General features: G+C 60.6%; 1 protein-coding gene across 1 annotated transcript in view; it reads right to left on the bottom strand.

Moving 5' to 3' along the window:
• Positions 1-6,087: 6,087 nt before the first annotated feature.
• Positions 6,088-14,578, bottom strand: part of COL23A1 (collagen, type XXIII, alpha 1) — a 333,882-nt gene continuing 325,391 nt past the window's right edge. The window contains exons 19-29 of the mRNA XM_012654681.1: positions 14,075-14,164; positions 13,203-13,265; positions 12,810-12,866; positions 12,531-12,557; positions 11,405-11,467; positions 11,270-11,323; positions 10,966-10,992; positions 9,127-9,180; positions 8,845-8,931; positions 6,741-6,779; positions 6,088-6,308 (exon numbers count right to left, since the gene is read on the bottom strand). Of these exons, the coding sequence (XP_012510135.1) occupies positions 6,306-6,308; positions 6,741-6,779; positions 8,845-8,931; positions 9,127-9,180; positions 10,966-10,992; positions 11,270-11,323; positions 11,405-11,467; positions 12,531-12,557; positions 12,810-12,866; positions 13,203-13,265; positions 14,075-14,164 (564 nt within the window). The 3' untranslated portion in view covers positions 6,088-6,305. The remainder of the gene's footprint in view (positions 6,309-6,740; positions 6,780-8,844; positions 8,932-9,126; positions 9,181-10,965; positions 10,993-11,269; positions 11,324-11,404; positions 11,468-12,530; positions 12,558-12,809; positions 12,867-13,202; positions 13,266-14,074; positions 14,165-14,578) is intronic.

Raw genomic sequence — 14,578 nt, forward strand, 5'->3', positions numbered from 1 at the left:
TGCAAAGGAGGAAACGGTGGGGGTAAGAAGTCGCTGATGCTTAAAATGGTTTCTTAAGTCATGCTACGCCTCTGTGGCCTTGCTCATTTCTGCACGTGCCCACATCAGTCCCTTGGATCCTGGGACAAGGTGGTTGCCCCAGACCCACCAAGGCTCTGTAAGGCCGTTTCCTTGCCGGGATGGGTGGCACGGAGGGCACCCGCGTTAGGGGCTGGCCCTGCTGGGCGCCGGCCCGAGCTCCGGCGGGAGGCTGCGTCACCCGCCGCCACGCCCCACGCAGCGCCCCGCTCCCGCCGAGCGCAGACTTTCTCCAGGGCCGCTGGGAGACGGCCGCCCCGCCCCCAACCTCGCCTGACCCTTCAGCCCCTTCCCGGGTCCCCTCAAGCCGGGCCCAGGTCCTGTCGACCGGCCGCCGCGCTCCCGGGCGCCAGGGCGAAGGCGCCGAGCGGGACGCCAGAGACGGGGCGGCGCGCGCCGGGGCGGGCTCCAGGCCGCGGGGCGCGCCGAGGGGCGGCGGGAGATGGCACTGCGGGGAGGCCGTGGCGACCGCCCGCGCCGCCAGCTTCCGGGGCCGGAGTCGCGATCCGGCCCGGCGGGCGGGCCGGGTACCTGAGGAGCCGCCGCCGCAGCGCCAGCGTGTCGGCCTTCGCGCGCCGCGCCGCGGCCATGGCGCCGCTGCCCCCGCCCGCACGGTCGCCGCGCCCCGCCCCGCCCGCCCGCCGGTCCCGCCCCGCGCCCGCTTTGCTTTCGCTCTTGTATTCATTCGTCAAACGGGCCTGGCAGCCTCCCCGCCCCGGGGCCCTGACCTGGCAGTCGCGCGCGGGAGCAGGGTTTGTGCTCGCCTTGCCGAGAGCTGCCCCGGCCCTGGGCCTCGCCCTTCCAGGCCTCTCTGGTTTTCCTTCCAGGGGAAGTGTCCCCGGGCGACCTCGCGGCTGCGTCCGGCACCCGGGCGTGTTTCTGAGCTCCCGCAGGCCTCGCCCGGGTCGGGCTGAGTCTTTGAGCCCCCTTCCCCGCGCATAAAATGGGGCGCACCTTGAAGGTTAAACGGGAGTGTGTGACTGGCACCCAGCCCAGGGCTGGGAACGCAGCAGGGGCGCCAGAGCAAGCAAGCCATTGCTGTGCTCGGGCAGGACCTAGGGCCTTCCCAGCTCGGTGGAGGGGAAGCGGCGCCGGCCGCTGCTGGGGCTGGCCAAGAGATCACGTGGGCTCGGTCTGCAGGGCACCAAGGTGACTGCTAGAATCCAGGCAGGGCGGACGCGAGGTGTATCAATGCTAAGAAAACCATGCGGTTGAGGCAGGAAGAGCGTTGGAAAGCCTCCTGAGCCCTGTTGTACATGTCCAGGACACAGGCCCAGAAAGGGAAAGGGCTTTGTCGTCAGACACAGCACGTCTGCTGCAGAGGCCTGACTCCCCCTGGGGTCTGCTTGACTTCCAGCCCCGGGAGTGAGAAGAAAAGGCCTCCAATGGGCTGGAAGCTGAGAGATACCCCTCCTGGGGTGGGACACTGGGACTTTCTACCCTGACAAACGCTGTAGAGCAAGGGCCTGGGGCTGTACCCCAAGCAGGCCTGGGGAGGGTGATAAGGAAAACCCCCATCTATTACTTGGCACATCAGCCACCTGAGACCCCCACCCCTCACGGAAGACCCACATCAGCATAATACTGACCTATTACCTGGCCCATCAACTAATCTATTACCTGACACATCAGCATAACACTAAACCTACTACCTGGCGCATCAGCTACCCTATTACCTGGTGTAGCAACATAATATTAACCTATTACCTGACACATCAACTAATCTATTGCCTGGCAGGCATTGGCCACCTGATATCCCACCCCTCGGATCACCTCAACTCAATAAAAGTGGGAAAAATCGGGTGGACGGGGCTCAGAATTTGGTGGCGAGGCCCCTCTGAGCCCACCGGCGAATAAACTTTGATTCTCCGACTCTCCGTGTGCCGCTCGGTTTGTCCTCGGGACCACTTGCTGTAACAAGGGGAGGCTCCTCCTGCTTGTCCCTCCTTTTCTGTCTCTCTTGTCGTGATTCCCAGTCCTCTGCGGCACTCCCTTATTCTGATTTGTTTTCCCCAATAAAATTGGAAAATGCTTAACGCATTTATTAAAGAACATTTGGAGTTTCTTATTTTTTTTTATTATGGTAAGATATATATAGCAGAATTTACCATTTTAGCCATTTTTAAGGACACAATTCAGTGGCAAAATTACATTCACATTGTTGTGCAACCATCGCCACCATCCACGCAACAGAACTTTCTCATCATCCCGAACCGAGTGGGATTTCAGTTGTAAAGCTGAACTGAACCTTTTAGATGATTATCGAAAATATTCCTCCCAAATTAACAGAGAGGTTAATTGCTTGTGGCCTGTACTTCTTTTCTGAGGATCAAGGCCTCACAGACCCTGTGCGTGTGAGTGGGACAGTGGTCCCTGCTTTCTCCGTGTGTCGGCTTCTCCGCTTTGGTGGAGACACCGTGGTGCTTCTACGCTCTGCGGTCCCAGCTTTAATATAACGTGTGTGTGTGCGTGCGTGCGTGCGTGCGTGTGTGTGTGTGTGTGTAGAGGGAGTCTGAGAGTCCTGTTTGGGGCCCATCTTCAACTCTGTCTTGCAACCCAAACTCCAGCCACAGCTGCGGCCCAGGGCAACTCAGAGAATTCCCGTTGGCTCAGGGGGTTTTCCTGCCTTGGGGTAAAGGGTGAGAAGGCTATAGCAGGGCCCAGCTAACATCTCACCTGCTCCTGGGACGTCCAGGGTTAAGAGGCAATATAGTTGGAAGTCAGACCAGGCGGGGCCATTTCCTGGGCCAAGAGTGTCTGTAGCAGGGGGCAGTGTAACACCAGGAGGCTTCACCTTCCTTCTGCTCAGAAAGCCCCCCCACCTTCCTGCCTGGGCCCCCTGCTAAGCACTCCTCTGTCCATGGTCTCAAGGCAGCATTGGAGGCCAAGGGAGGGGAAGGAGGGGAGAGGAGGAGGGGGATGGCTGGAAGGGCTCAGCCAAGATTTGAACCCAGGGCATAGTGTTTCTCAGCCGGGGTGGCCCTGGCATTCTTTCTGAGCTGAGTCATCGCTGAGTAGGACTGTCTTATGCATTTCAGGTGTTTGATATCCCTCATTCCCTCCACTGAATGCCAGGAGTGTCCCCCAATCATTGTGACAACCAAAAGCATCCTGTGCATTTCTAGCGATCTCCTAGGGACCAGGAAGGAGACCTAGGTAAGCCCAGTTTTGTCAGGCCACAGATTTATCTGTACCAGGGGATAGTTGTCCTTGTGGCTACTCTAGCTGTCATGGCACACAGCAGGGCTCAGTTTCTGTCTTCTGGAAGGGGGTAGTTTGAAGCTGAGCTGCCGTTCTTGGCTGCAGACCTGAGACTTTCCACTCCTTGAGGCTCAGCTGTGAGGCAGGGCACTCCCAAGTGTGTCAGCTGGGACCTTGAGCAAATCACTGACTCCTCTTTGTCTGTCTGTCCTCCCCCCAGGCTCTTTGAGGACTCAGCAGGCTCTAAATTTTGAAGTTTGCAGTTGAAAAGTTTGCAGGCCTGAGGATATAAGGTATGATGCCAGAGGGGGGCAGCAGTGGGCCAAGAATGCCCCATCTTGACCAAAGGAGCAGGACAGAAACCCTCTCAGATGACTGGGGAAGGGGGGACATGTGGCTTCTAACCGCCCCCACAAGGATCTGCCTGCCAGCCGCCCAGTGTCATGGGGCTGTCTACCAGATTCCATGCCCTGCCAAACAATTTTGTAAAGAGATTAGAGGACATCCGAGAGCTTGGGTCCAGTCCCAAGCCTGCTACTACATCCTGGCTGTGCATCCCTGGGCAGGTGACTGCCCCCTCTGAGGTTCAGTTTTCCCATATGTAAAATGAAATAGTGACACCTATCACATAGGCCCCATCTTTGACAGGGTTGGTGAGGGGATCAAGTGAGGTTCCTGGGTGGAGGGAGGAGGGAACTGCAAACTGTAGAGTGCATAGATTCGTGAGGCTATGCTGGCACTCTACAGGTGTTGACACACAGGGAGCTCCGTCGGTCATCACAGCTGCGCTGTGTTTCTCTTCCTTTTCCCACTACTGGCTTCCCTGGTGACCCAGATAGCTGGCCGAGCGGCATGGCCTGCCACTTATGGCCAGCTCCTTAGGGAGACAGAGGACGGTCTCAACATATTCCTCCCTCCTTAGCCAGTGTGTGGTTGAGCCTCTTCTGCTTAGCAAGGGGGCCGTGCGGCAGAGGTCTGGCGGGGACTACCCGTCCATTGGCCTTCCTTAGGCCTGTCCTTAGAGACTTCTAGGGGGATGCACAGTTACTGTCAGAGACACCATCATGGCAGACCCTTTCTTGTCTACACCACCTTGGATGTGCTTAGTTTTATCATCTGTGAAACGGGTCACTCTCTTAGGGTTATAAGAACCAGCTGTGATGGGAGATGTGGAAATGCTTTGCAAGACTGTGGCCCTTGCTTGGTCTTGGGGTTGGGAGGAGAGAGAAAAATCAGAATCCTGGGCGTTCCTGGGTGCCTGACCTGTCCTGGGTTCTCATGGATTTCGTGCAGCTGAGCCTCACTGAGCCGCAGGCTGCGGGGCGAGCACTGCCATCCCAGCTCGCAGTGAGGGGCAGCTTGCATCTGCTGACATGGCTGCAGCGAGATCTACTCCACATTTTCTCCTGAAAGTATGATGTCGATACTTTCCCATCGAGAGGTAGGATCTATCTCGCTCCCCTCTAATCTGGCAGAAAGCGACACCATGTGACTGCTGAGGCTTGGCCATAGAAGGTGCCACAGCTCGCACCTGGTCCCCCTGGGACATTCCCCCTTGGAATCCAGCCACCATGCCGTGAGGAAGCTCAGGCCACGTGAAGAAGCCACTGGTAGGTGGTCTGGTCATCTGAGGCCCCAGCTACTGCCAGTGTCAACCACCAGATGTGGGAGAACTTAACGCCCAGAACCCGTAAGAAACAGCAATGATCATTGTTTCTTGGTGACAAGTTTTGGGGTGATTGTTACGCAGCAGTCTGGTAACCAACACAGAGGAGCACACGGGGGCTCAGCGACATGAAGTGCTGCTTGTGGAGGGACCAGGTCTTGAGTCTGCATCTTCCTAACTCCAAATCCTGTCTTTGCCTCTATCCTGAACTACTTCCTCCGGTTTCTGGGAGGCTCGGACCCAGGGAGGTCCCCTTTACCCTCCCTACGCAGTAATGGCCAGGATGAAACCTCAGCCGGAGGTGCCCCAGGGGCAGTCCACAGGGACAGGCACGGCCAGACACACACTTGTGGTTTATTACGTGCAGCAACAGCCATCTACACAGAAATGGGAGATGAGTGGCTGGGACAGAGCTGGTTGCTGAGAATGCTTGTTAGAGGTGGAATAGCCTCTTGTCAGAGTGTAGGCAGCTCTGGCCGCAGCCCCCTTGCTCAGGCAGGCCAGCTAGGAACCGGCCCTGAGGTTCGTGTCGCCTGCACAAATCACCAGGAGAACCATGTCTGGCAGGCTGGCCAGAGCAATGGGTGGAAGAGGTGGGGCCAGCGAGACCCAGACTCTGAGCTGGAGGCCTGCCTGCTCAGGCCAGGCAAAACCCCGTCCCTTCTCTGCTCTGGCTGATGTAGACACGGAGACAGGAAGTAGCAGCCAGTCCAGCCTGGGACTCTCCATCCCCGACAGCAATCACAGAGCTTGGCCACTAATCTTGGCCAGAGGACATGCGTTCTCATGGCAGCTGGTGTCCTGAGGCCTCTTGAACTGGGTGGGAGCTAGACCCTCGGGTGCTTTCTACTGACTGTGCCCCAGGTCCAGCTGCAAGTGCTTGGCGGGAGTCTTGTCTGGGGAGTTCGAGCGTATGGGCAGCTGGCTGTGGCTGGGTCCAGCTGCAGCTGCTGCCAAGCCCTAGGCCCTCTTGGCTGCGGTGTGTGCCGGGGGCTCCAGAGCTTCGAGGGGCGGCTCTTGCAGGGCCGCGCCACAGCTGTGAGTCCCTCTGCTGATCAGGCGGCCGAAGGCCCAGCCAGGACCTTTCCAGCTTGTCCCGAGCAGGTGCTTTCACCTTCGTCTCCTTCCTGGGAAAGCCAAGTCCCCTGGGGGCCCTCAGGGCCAGCTGCCCCCAGATGGGCCTGTCCACGTTCCTGCAGCGTCACGTGCTGGTGGTGCTGGGCTGGGTGGGCACACTCTCAAATGTTAAAAGGTCACAGGCGGCACATCCCATGAAAAAAGATCAATATATTACTGTTTTGTTTTTACAAAAATTAAAAACGTCCACGCAGATCTGTACAGGCGTGAGCTGGGTCTGGGGTCACTGGAAAAGGAGGAGAGACTGAAGGTGACAAGGGGCCCAGAGACCCCTCTGGCCCCACTCGCATCCAGGCCACCCTGCTCCAGCACCCCATCCTGCCCATGTCCTCAGGAACCCGTGGGGCCCCTCCTTTCCTCCCTCTCTTCTCTCTACCTCCACTCCCTCTCAGCGGGGCAGGTTGGACCAAGTCCCAGGAGGCACTGATGGTTTTGCACTGGCTGGGCCAGGTGTCAGCTGAGCCCTAGTGTGCCCAACAGGTGGGTTACGCACACTCACCCAAGACCACATGGTGGGAGAGTCACGACCAGGGTCATGACGGGAAACCTGGCTATTCAGTCGCTGTGCAGACGCCCAGAACTCCGCGTGAGCCCTCCCATCCCCCATCCTCGCTCCACTCCCCCGAGCCTGCCACAGAGACTCTTCCCAGCAAGGTACCTTGTGCCAGCAGCCAGGCACGGGCAGCCCATCGGGGCCCTGCAAAGAAAAAGGTTTCAGTGACTGGGACTGGGGTCTGGCCGGCTACCTACACGCCGTACACCCCTCCCTGGTCCGTAGAAAGATGCAGTCCAGGGAGCTGCTGTGTGAGGCTGCTGCAGCCCACCGAGGCAGGGCTAGGATGCCTCCTCTGTCCACCCAGGCAGCAGGGTCGAGGGACATGAGGGCCCTTTACTGTGCTTGTCCTGAGCGTGTTCCCACTGTGCTTTGTTGGGACCCTGTGCAGTGGGCAGGGACAGAGGGCACTAGGGAAGAATGCGTGTTGTGCCAGAGACATGCTGGCCAGGAGGGGGCCCTGGCCTGGGCCCTGCCTGGCAGCGGTGACAGTGGCTCTGACTCCTCACCCTGGCCTGAGAGCTTTCAGGCTTTTGGCAGGAATGCCTTTTAGAGTGTTTTAAGCCCAGGACATGCATCCCACACTGGCCTGTCCTGGCCCCTGTGACGGGATCTGAGCAGAGGACAGGGCAGGCTCGGGTTGCCAGGGTGGACACTGGGAATGGGGTGGGGCTGTCTGGCAGCATGGCCATGCCCACCCGAGCAGTCGCACACGAGCAGGGGGCAGGCTTCTGCTGGCAGCCTGGAGGGTGGGGAGATTGGAGAGGAACAAAGACTGACCCATCGGCCTGGGCCCCTGGGGGACCCTGGGACAGAAGACACTTCATGCTGTTCCAAAACACAGGCACAGGCCTCAGACACATGGGGCAGACCCCCGGAACATTCCCATGTGTATGCCGGGGCACAGGCTGGGGACCAAAGGGAAGGTGGGGAGGAAGGCTGCAGGGAGGGAGGGCAGGGGCAGAGTAGAGGCCCTGGCCACCCAGAAGGCCCCACAGCACACAGCACACAGCAGGCCCAACCGCCTACCGCAGGGCAGGGCCTGATGCCCCTTGCCTGGCTGTGCCAGCCCAGTGCGCCTTGCTGGCCTCGGCATGTAGGGTTCTCCTGTTTCAAAGGAGACAAAGGGCTTACTGACTTGGAAGGAGGTCCCGGCCCAGGGCCCGGAGCTGTGGGGCTGGGCTAACCCGCCTGCTGCCCCGGCCCTTTCTGTGTGCCCACCACGCCGCTCGCACGTCTTTCTCGTTTACTTCCCAAAACCTCTGGAGGGAGGGGTTCCCGCCCCACCGCACGGATGAGGAAACTGAGGAACGGTGGGCTAATGTAGCAGGCGGCCCCGCCCTGACGCCCTCCGGAGGGTGGGGCGGCTTGCACACATCACAGCTGGAGGCCCCTCGCCCCAGGCCCCCAGCTGCGTGTGGACATCTGGCCAGTTTTCCCATGGAAACCCAGCTGTTTTGTTTTTCTCTTTTCTGAGCTCCACTGGCAGAGCAGGAATGTAAACCCCCCTGCCTTCTAGACAAAGGAAGGAGGTTTGGTTGCTGCAGGCACTGGCTCCGGTGGGCTAGCTAGGACTCCTGGGGAAGAGCCTGGGCTGCCCCCGCCCAGAGAAAGGCTCTTCTGGGGGGCAGGAAGGAAGAGGAGGCACACACCCAGAGAGGTCAGCGGGCCCCACCCTCCATGGTGGGGAAGCTGCGTTGCAGCCCCGCCTGGCCTCAAGCCCAGAGGGAGTTCGACCCAGACTGTGGACCTGGGAGGCAGGGGCGACGGCGGGGCGCTCACTGTCCCTGCACTCAGCAGCTTGCCTGTGGCCACTGGGCTTCTTCCTCAGGGCCTGGCGCTCTCCCGGGCGGGCCCTGACCTTAGTGACGACTCCGGGAAAGGCAGCTCCGAACCTGGTCGAGCCCCTCTCCAAGCCCCGCCCAAGGTGGCTCACCAAGGGTCCCCACTTAAGCCAGCCCTGCCTTGGGGCCAAGGAATGAGGGGCAGTGACAGAGGGGCTGGGTCCCCCAGCCATGCCTATGGTGGGGGTCAGGGCCAGAGCCGGAGGAGCTGGGACGATGGCGGCAGCAGCAGTAGCACCGGTGGCCCTGGCAGTGTGGGCATGCTGGCGCGGGACTTGCAACTGAGTTCTGAGGACAGGGAAGATGACCCAGGTCAGAGGCAGAAAAGACATGAGGCCAGGCTGCCATCCTTCTCCGACACGTACCACAGGACACGGCTGGTCTAGGCCCGGCGGTCCCGGCTCACCCTTCTGGCCCTTCACTCCTTTCCGGCCGGGGACCCCCCGCTCTCCCTGCACAGAGGGGACATGGTGGTATGGCCTTGGCTTCCGGGCTCGGGACCCTCCAGCACCAACAGCCAGTCGAGTCCCACCCTGATGCTTCAGCGCGACCCCCTCCCACCGCCACCCGCCACCGGCTTCTCTCCGCCTTCTTATCCTGGGCTCTCCTCCCCTGCCCCTGCCCCAGCTCCTGTCCCCAGCCCCCACCTTCTCTCCACGCTCGCTCCGGTCGCCTTTCTCTCCTCGGGGTCCAGGGAAGCCCTGACGAGAGGATTCAAGGTTAAGGCTGAGCATGAGGCTGCAGGCCTGCCCCCCTGTTATCCTCTCATCTCTGCTCCTCTCCCGTCCACACCCCTCCTTTCTCCACGCATTTTCGTGGCACAAGCGGGTCTGGCCCCAACTGTTAGGTGACACACGTGCTGGGTACCAGGCCGATGCACTTAGGACACCAGCTCTGCTTCCTGCAAAGCAGACCATTGTCGCTGTTCGGGCGGGAGCCCCCGGGCGGAGCTGCCGGCAAGGAGCTTCCTCGCACGGCAGTCAGGCGCAGCTGCACTGGCCTCGGCTTGGCTGGGCATAGAGACTCCAGAAACCCGTGGAAGTTGCTTCGACAGAATGAGAAATGGCGATCTCTCATTCTCTGCCCTCGGCTCAGCTTCTGCACACCCGTCTGTCCATTCGTCTATCTGTCCTTCCATGCAAGCAGTATGATTAAGCACCCACTAGGAACTAGGCTGGACACTGGGGACAGAGAAAGGCAGTGGACATGTCCCCCCATGTCTAACGGGGCAGGCAAGAGTGCCGCTGCCGAAGGTCAGTGCTCAGTGACACAGGTATGAAAAGGGGTGGCAGGGTGGCGGGCGAAAGCTGTTCCATCCAGGGCTGGGGGTTCAAAGGAAGCTTCCGATCAGAGCAGGGTCCCCATTTCAGCTGGGCCTGGTGGAGCTGAGGAGGGTCCCAGGCTTGGCACTGAGATGCCACTCTGAGCTCCTGGCCTCCTAGGAGATAGCCATGGCCACGTTTGTGCAGGCACGCAGTCTCCCGCTGCACTCCCCGCACCCGCGCCTGAACTGGATCCAGGCTTGTCCTGTCCCTTCTCACCAATGGACACAGCCCTCCCTGTCAGAAACCCGGGCTCTTCCTCTTCCTCGTCCACACTCGGTCTCCAAGGCAACATTCTCTTTTTAAAGTCTAGGGGGGACGCCGGAGTCCTCGCAGCCCTGTCTCTGGCCACTGTCTCTCCTGCAATAGCTACTGACTTTCACCAGCCACTGCCTCCTCCTCCAGGGCTGAGCGAGCGCGCAGGCCTGCATTCCCAGGGCCAAGCCGTGGTGCGGTGCCGACCTGACCGGGCCAGTAAGACCCCGGGAGACTTCCTCTAGAATGCTAGAGTGAGACAAATGTTCTTTCTTCTGGGTTTGGGCCTGGCAGGATGCAGGCTGGCTCTGCCTCGCCATGTATGGAGCTTGGGAATGATTCCCACACAGGGGAAGCAGAGACAGGAGATCCGTGGCTGAACCTCCGGACTTTTCAGTTATAAGTCATTTTAGACCAGTTTAAACTATGTTTTCTACCTATGCTACCGAAAAAGGCTTGATACATTCAACATTGGGCTAATATTTCCCTTCCTCTCCTTCTCACGATACTGCTCTAGCTGAAGTCTTATCATGTGTCACCAAGATACTGAAACAGGCTCCTCACTGCTCTCCCCACCTCCTTGCTACAATGCATCATCCATCCATCATCCCTTCGTCTGTCCATCCATCATCGATCTATCATCCACTCGTCCGTCCGTCTATCCATCCATCCCTTATCCATCCACCCACTCATCCGTCCATCCATCCATCAACAATCCATCCAGCCTTCCATAAAGCACCGACTCTGGGCTTTGCACTGGACTTGGCACTGAGGACACAGGAGTCAGCTGCAGTCCCAGCCCTGGGAAAGGGGGTCGCACTTGAGCTAGCCAGATCAGGTTACCGCGTAAGGGTGGAAGATACACACAGGAGGGACCAGAACACTCAGAGTGAACGTTGAGACACTTACGTCTAGTCCTGGCTCCCCAGGCCTGCCCTGAGGAGAGACACAGAGAAGTGAGAGGGGTTGGGGGAGTTCCGGGAGCACAGCAGCTGATGAAGTTCAGCCCTGTGGGTTGGCCACAGACATGGGGGCAGGGAGACCCATCGACCATGCAGGCACAGAGGACAGGGAAGACGTGGCATCCACAGAGCCTGAACTCTGGCCCTGTGAGGTGCAGGGACCCCGTGAGGTACAGGGTTGAGCACCCAGGGCTGACTGACACTGTGGACACACGGCCATAGTTGGGGACGGGGTCCGAGTAGGTGGTTACCTTCTCTCCTTTGGTTCCTGGCAGCCCAATAAGGCCCGGTGGGCCAACTGGCCCCTGGACAGAAAGGGACTGGGTCAGGAGGCATGCAAGTTACAGGAGTGACCCTCTGGGGACAAACAAGGCAGAGACACTCACAGGCAGGCCGCTGGGGCCTCTCTCGCCCGACATGCCCTTCTCTCCCTTGGCTCCATCCGAGCCCTGGAAGCAAAGGGGGAAATCAGTCAGGGAGTAGGGGGCAGACAGACAGCAGGACAGGCATGCTTGGGGCCTGCATGGAAGCTGGGTGTGCCCGGCAGAGGGACAGATCCAGGCCCCCCAGGCCTGGCCCAGCTTCCTCCATGGCGAGGATAATTGGGATGAGCTACAGGCACGTGCATTGCACCTTTTCCCACACTCCGGCTCCCTTAGTAACCATGGAGGGTGATTGCAGTTACCCCTGCCACAGATGAGGAAAGGAGGTGCAGGGGGTGCAGGGAGGGCCGGGGACGGGCCCAGCCACACAGCTGGGAAGGGAGGTGGCAGAGCTGAGTACCAGTCAGGTTTCTCAGCCCCAACCTTGGACCTGTCCGTGACAACAGCTGCCTCTTGTAAACACGGTCTGGGGAGGCCTTGGGAGAAACCAAACCAGAAGCAGCGCGTCTGGCTGGGCCACATGCTCGGCCCCACTTGGGCCTGGGATCCCACGACTGAGCCTCCCATCTGGCCTCCGAGCTGGGGAAGCACAGATGTGCTCCTCCCCAGGGCAGCACCGGGCGTGCCAAGCAGCAAGGCCAGATGCCCTCCCCTTCCTGTCTGCCTCCCCCGGGCAGGGCACACAGGCAGGCCGCACTTCGGTTTTAGTTTAAGAGCAGAGAACACGACTTTATGTAATGCACACCCACCCCAAGACTTCATGCTCCGTCTGTGGGCAGTTGAGAAACAGCTGTGTGTGGGGGCAGGAGGGGGAGAGACGCAGAGAAAGGTGGAGAAGGTGAGGAGGGAGACACAGCAGGAGGCAGACCAGAGGAGGAGAGGGGGAGACAGGCGGGCCTGGGCAGGGAAGCAAAAGAGCAAGCCCCAGGTGGGGGCGCCGGCCAAGGACATCAGGCATGTTACACTCCGGAGACTCGGAATGTTCGGGCACCGGGAGGACACAGGGTTGGGTCTGGGGCTGGGTGCAGGTCCCTGGCTGGGTGTGGGTCCCCCACTTGCCCACCAGCAAGGCTTTTGACCCTGCCCAGGCTGTGAGTCTGAGGTGAGCAGGGGGTTTCTACCCACTCACCTTGGGGCCCTGAATTCCCTGAAGGCCCTACGGAGGGAGGAGAAACAGATCAGAAGGGCTGTCCGGCTGGGTCCAGACCGCAGGCCAGGGCCCTCTCCTGTAGCGGCCACAAAGGCTTCAGGCCATCTGCTGGCCCCTGGTCCCTGCCCTGGGCTCTGCTTTCTTTGCTGGACATGCCCGGCTCCCCCATGAGGATGCCTGTCCCCCCGGTCATGGCTCCGGGGCCTGGGCCCCCTACCCTCTTGGTATCCTGGCTGCTTCAATCCAAACCATCCTTACCATGGGGCCTGGGGGCCCAGGGGGGCCAGGGGGCCCCGGCTCCACTACGATCTGGGCCTAGAAAGGGTCAGAGATGGGTTAGTCACCCACCGCGCCGTCATCCCTCACCCACCCACGCTCACTCACTGGCTGCGCACCCGGGTGCTGGGCCCTGGCCCCTGGGGTGAGCCTCCTTCCCGTCTCCGGGAGGGCACAGCCTGGTGAGGGGCCCAGGGCTGCCCTGGGGTTCTTGGATGCGCCTTAGGTGGAGGACACAGCCCGAGGCCTCCTTGCTACTCTCCCCCGCTGCCCTGGGCTTGGTCAGGCCAGGTGGCCTTTCTGTCCCAAGGCTCGAGCCCCCATTCAGCTTGGGCTGGGTGCTTGAGGGCAGCGCTGACCCTTAGCGCCCCTTACCAGGCTCTCCTGCAGGCTGTCGCATGCTGACTCTCCCTTCTCCCCCTTGGGGCCGTCGGCACCCTGCAGGATGGGATGGCCTGTGAACTCTTTCTGTCCAGCACCAAAGTCCCACCCACCGGTGCTCAGCGACTTCCCCTTCCTTCCCCACACAACTGCCTTGCAGCAGTGATAAGCTGGCCTTTGCAGCTTAAAAAAATGTGCCCTAAATCAGTGGAACAGGCCCCAGGTGGTGAGCAGAGCAGGTCTTCAGAGAGCACGTGGACAGCGCACAGATTGCTTTCCTGTGGCGTAGGGGCAACCAGTGCTCCGGGACAAAGACCCCGCTTCACACCGCAGCGCCACCTCTGGAGTAATCCTCAGGGACGGACAATGGTTGGGACGTGAGGGCTTCCAGTGGCTGCCAGACACCCGGTGGCACTTCCAGTGCAGCCACAAGAGCAGCAATAACAATGGTGATGATGACAACAGTGGCCATCTATGGGTTGCCAGCCACCACTCGCAGCCCTGTCCGCACGTCCCCTTGTGGGGGCGGAGAGTTCTCACCCCCGTTAGAGGTGAGGACACCTGGCAGGGAGGTGAGGTTGTCCGTCTGGGTTCGGAGTCAGTGAGGGCGGGGCGGGAGCCAGCTCAGGGCAGAGCGCACAGGGTTAACGCACCCAGCCTGCACCTCCCATTTCATCTTTGGGGAGGATGCCGCGGGGCAGGTCCTCTTACGGATGAGGAAGTGGAGGCTCAGGGAGCATGGGGGCAGCGCTGGCCGGGAGCCTAGAGTGCCCCGGGCTCGGCACCGAGGCAGCGGCAGCCGCCTGTGGTGGGCACACATTCTCCTCGGGACTGGCCACAGCGTGTGGCCCAGCCCAGCCACATACCGGGAGGCCGGACAAGCCCATCTCGCCAGCTTCCCCTTTGAGTCCGGTAGGCCCGGGCTCCCCTGGGTCTCCTTTTGGTCCTCTGGGACCCTGAAAGCCACAAGAACAAGGGATTAGTGGGGCTCGGCAGGCATCTTCCCTCCCCACCCCGGGTAGGTCCCCAGAGCTTAGTCCAGGCCAGGCCCCCGCTTCCTCTTTGTGGGTCCCTACCTCCAGCCCAGGTGGCTGGGAGCCTCAGCAGAATGTTGGGGGGTATCTGGATGGAGACAGGGAGGGGACACCCCACTCCGGCCTCACTGCAGGCTGGGATGCAGGCACTTGGGGCAGGGGGATGGGGAGGAGGGGGCGGGGCACAGGGGCCTGGGGCTGCCTCTTGGGGGGCAGTTGTGGGGTCAACTCTGTGCTCACAGCTCAGGAGCCTGTGGTGGGCACTGCCAATCCCACACACCCTTCCAGCCACTGCACCCCTCCACTCAGCCAGTCGTAACATCCAAGGCGTGCCAC

The sequence above is a fragment of the Propithecus coquereli genome, unplaced genomic scaffold (genome assembly GCF_000956105.1).
Source record: "Propithecus coquereli isolate 6110/MARCELLA unplaced genomic scaffold, Pcoq_1.0 Scaffold443, whole genome shotgun sequence".
Classification (NCBI taxonomy): domain Eukaryota; kingdom Metazoa; phylum Chordata; class Mammalia; order Primates; family Indriidae; genus Propithecus; species Propithecus coquereli.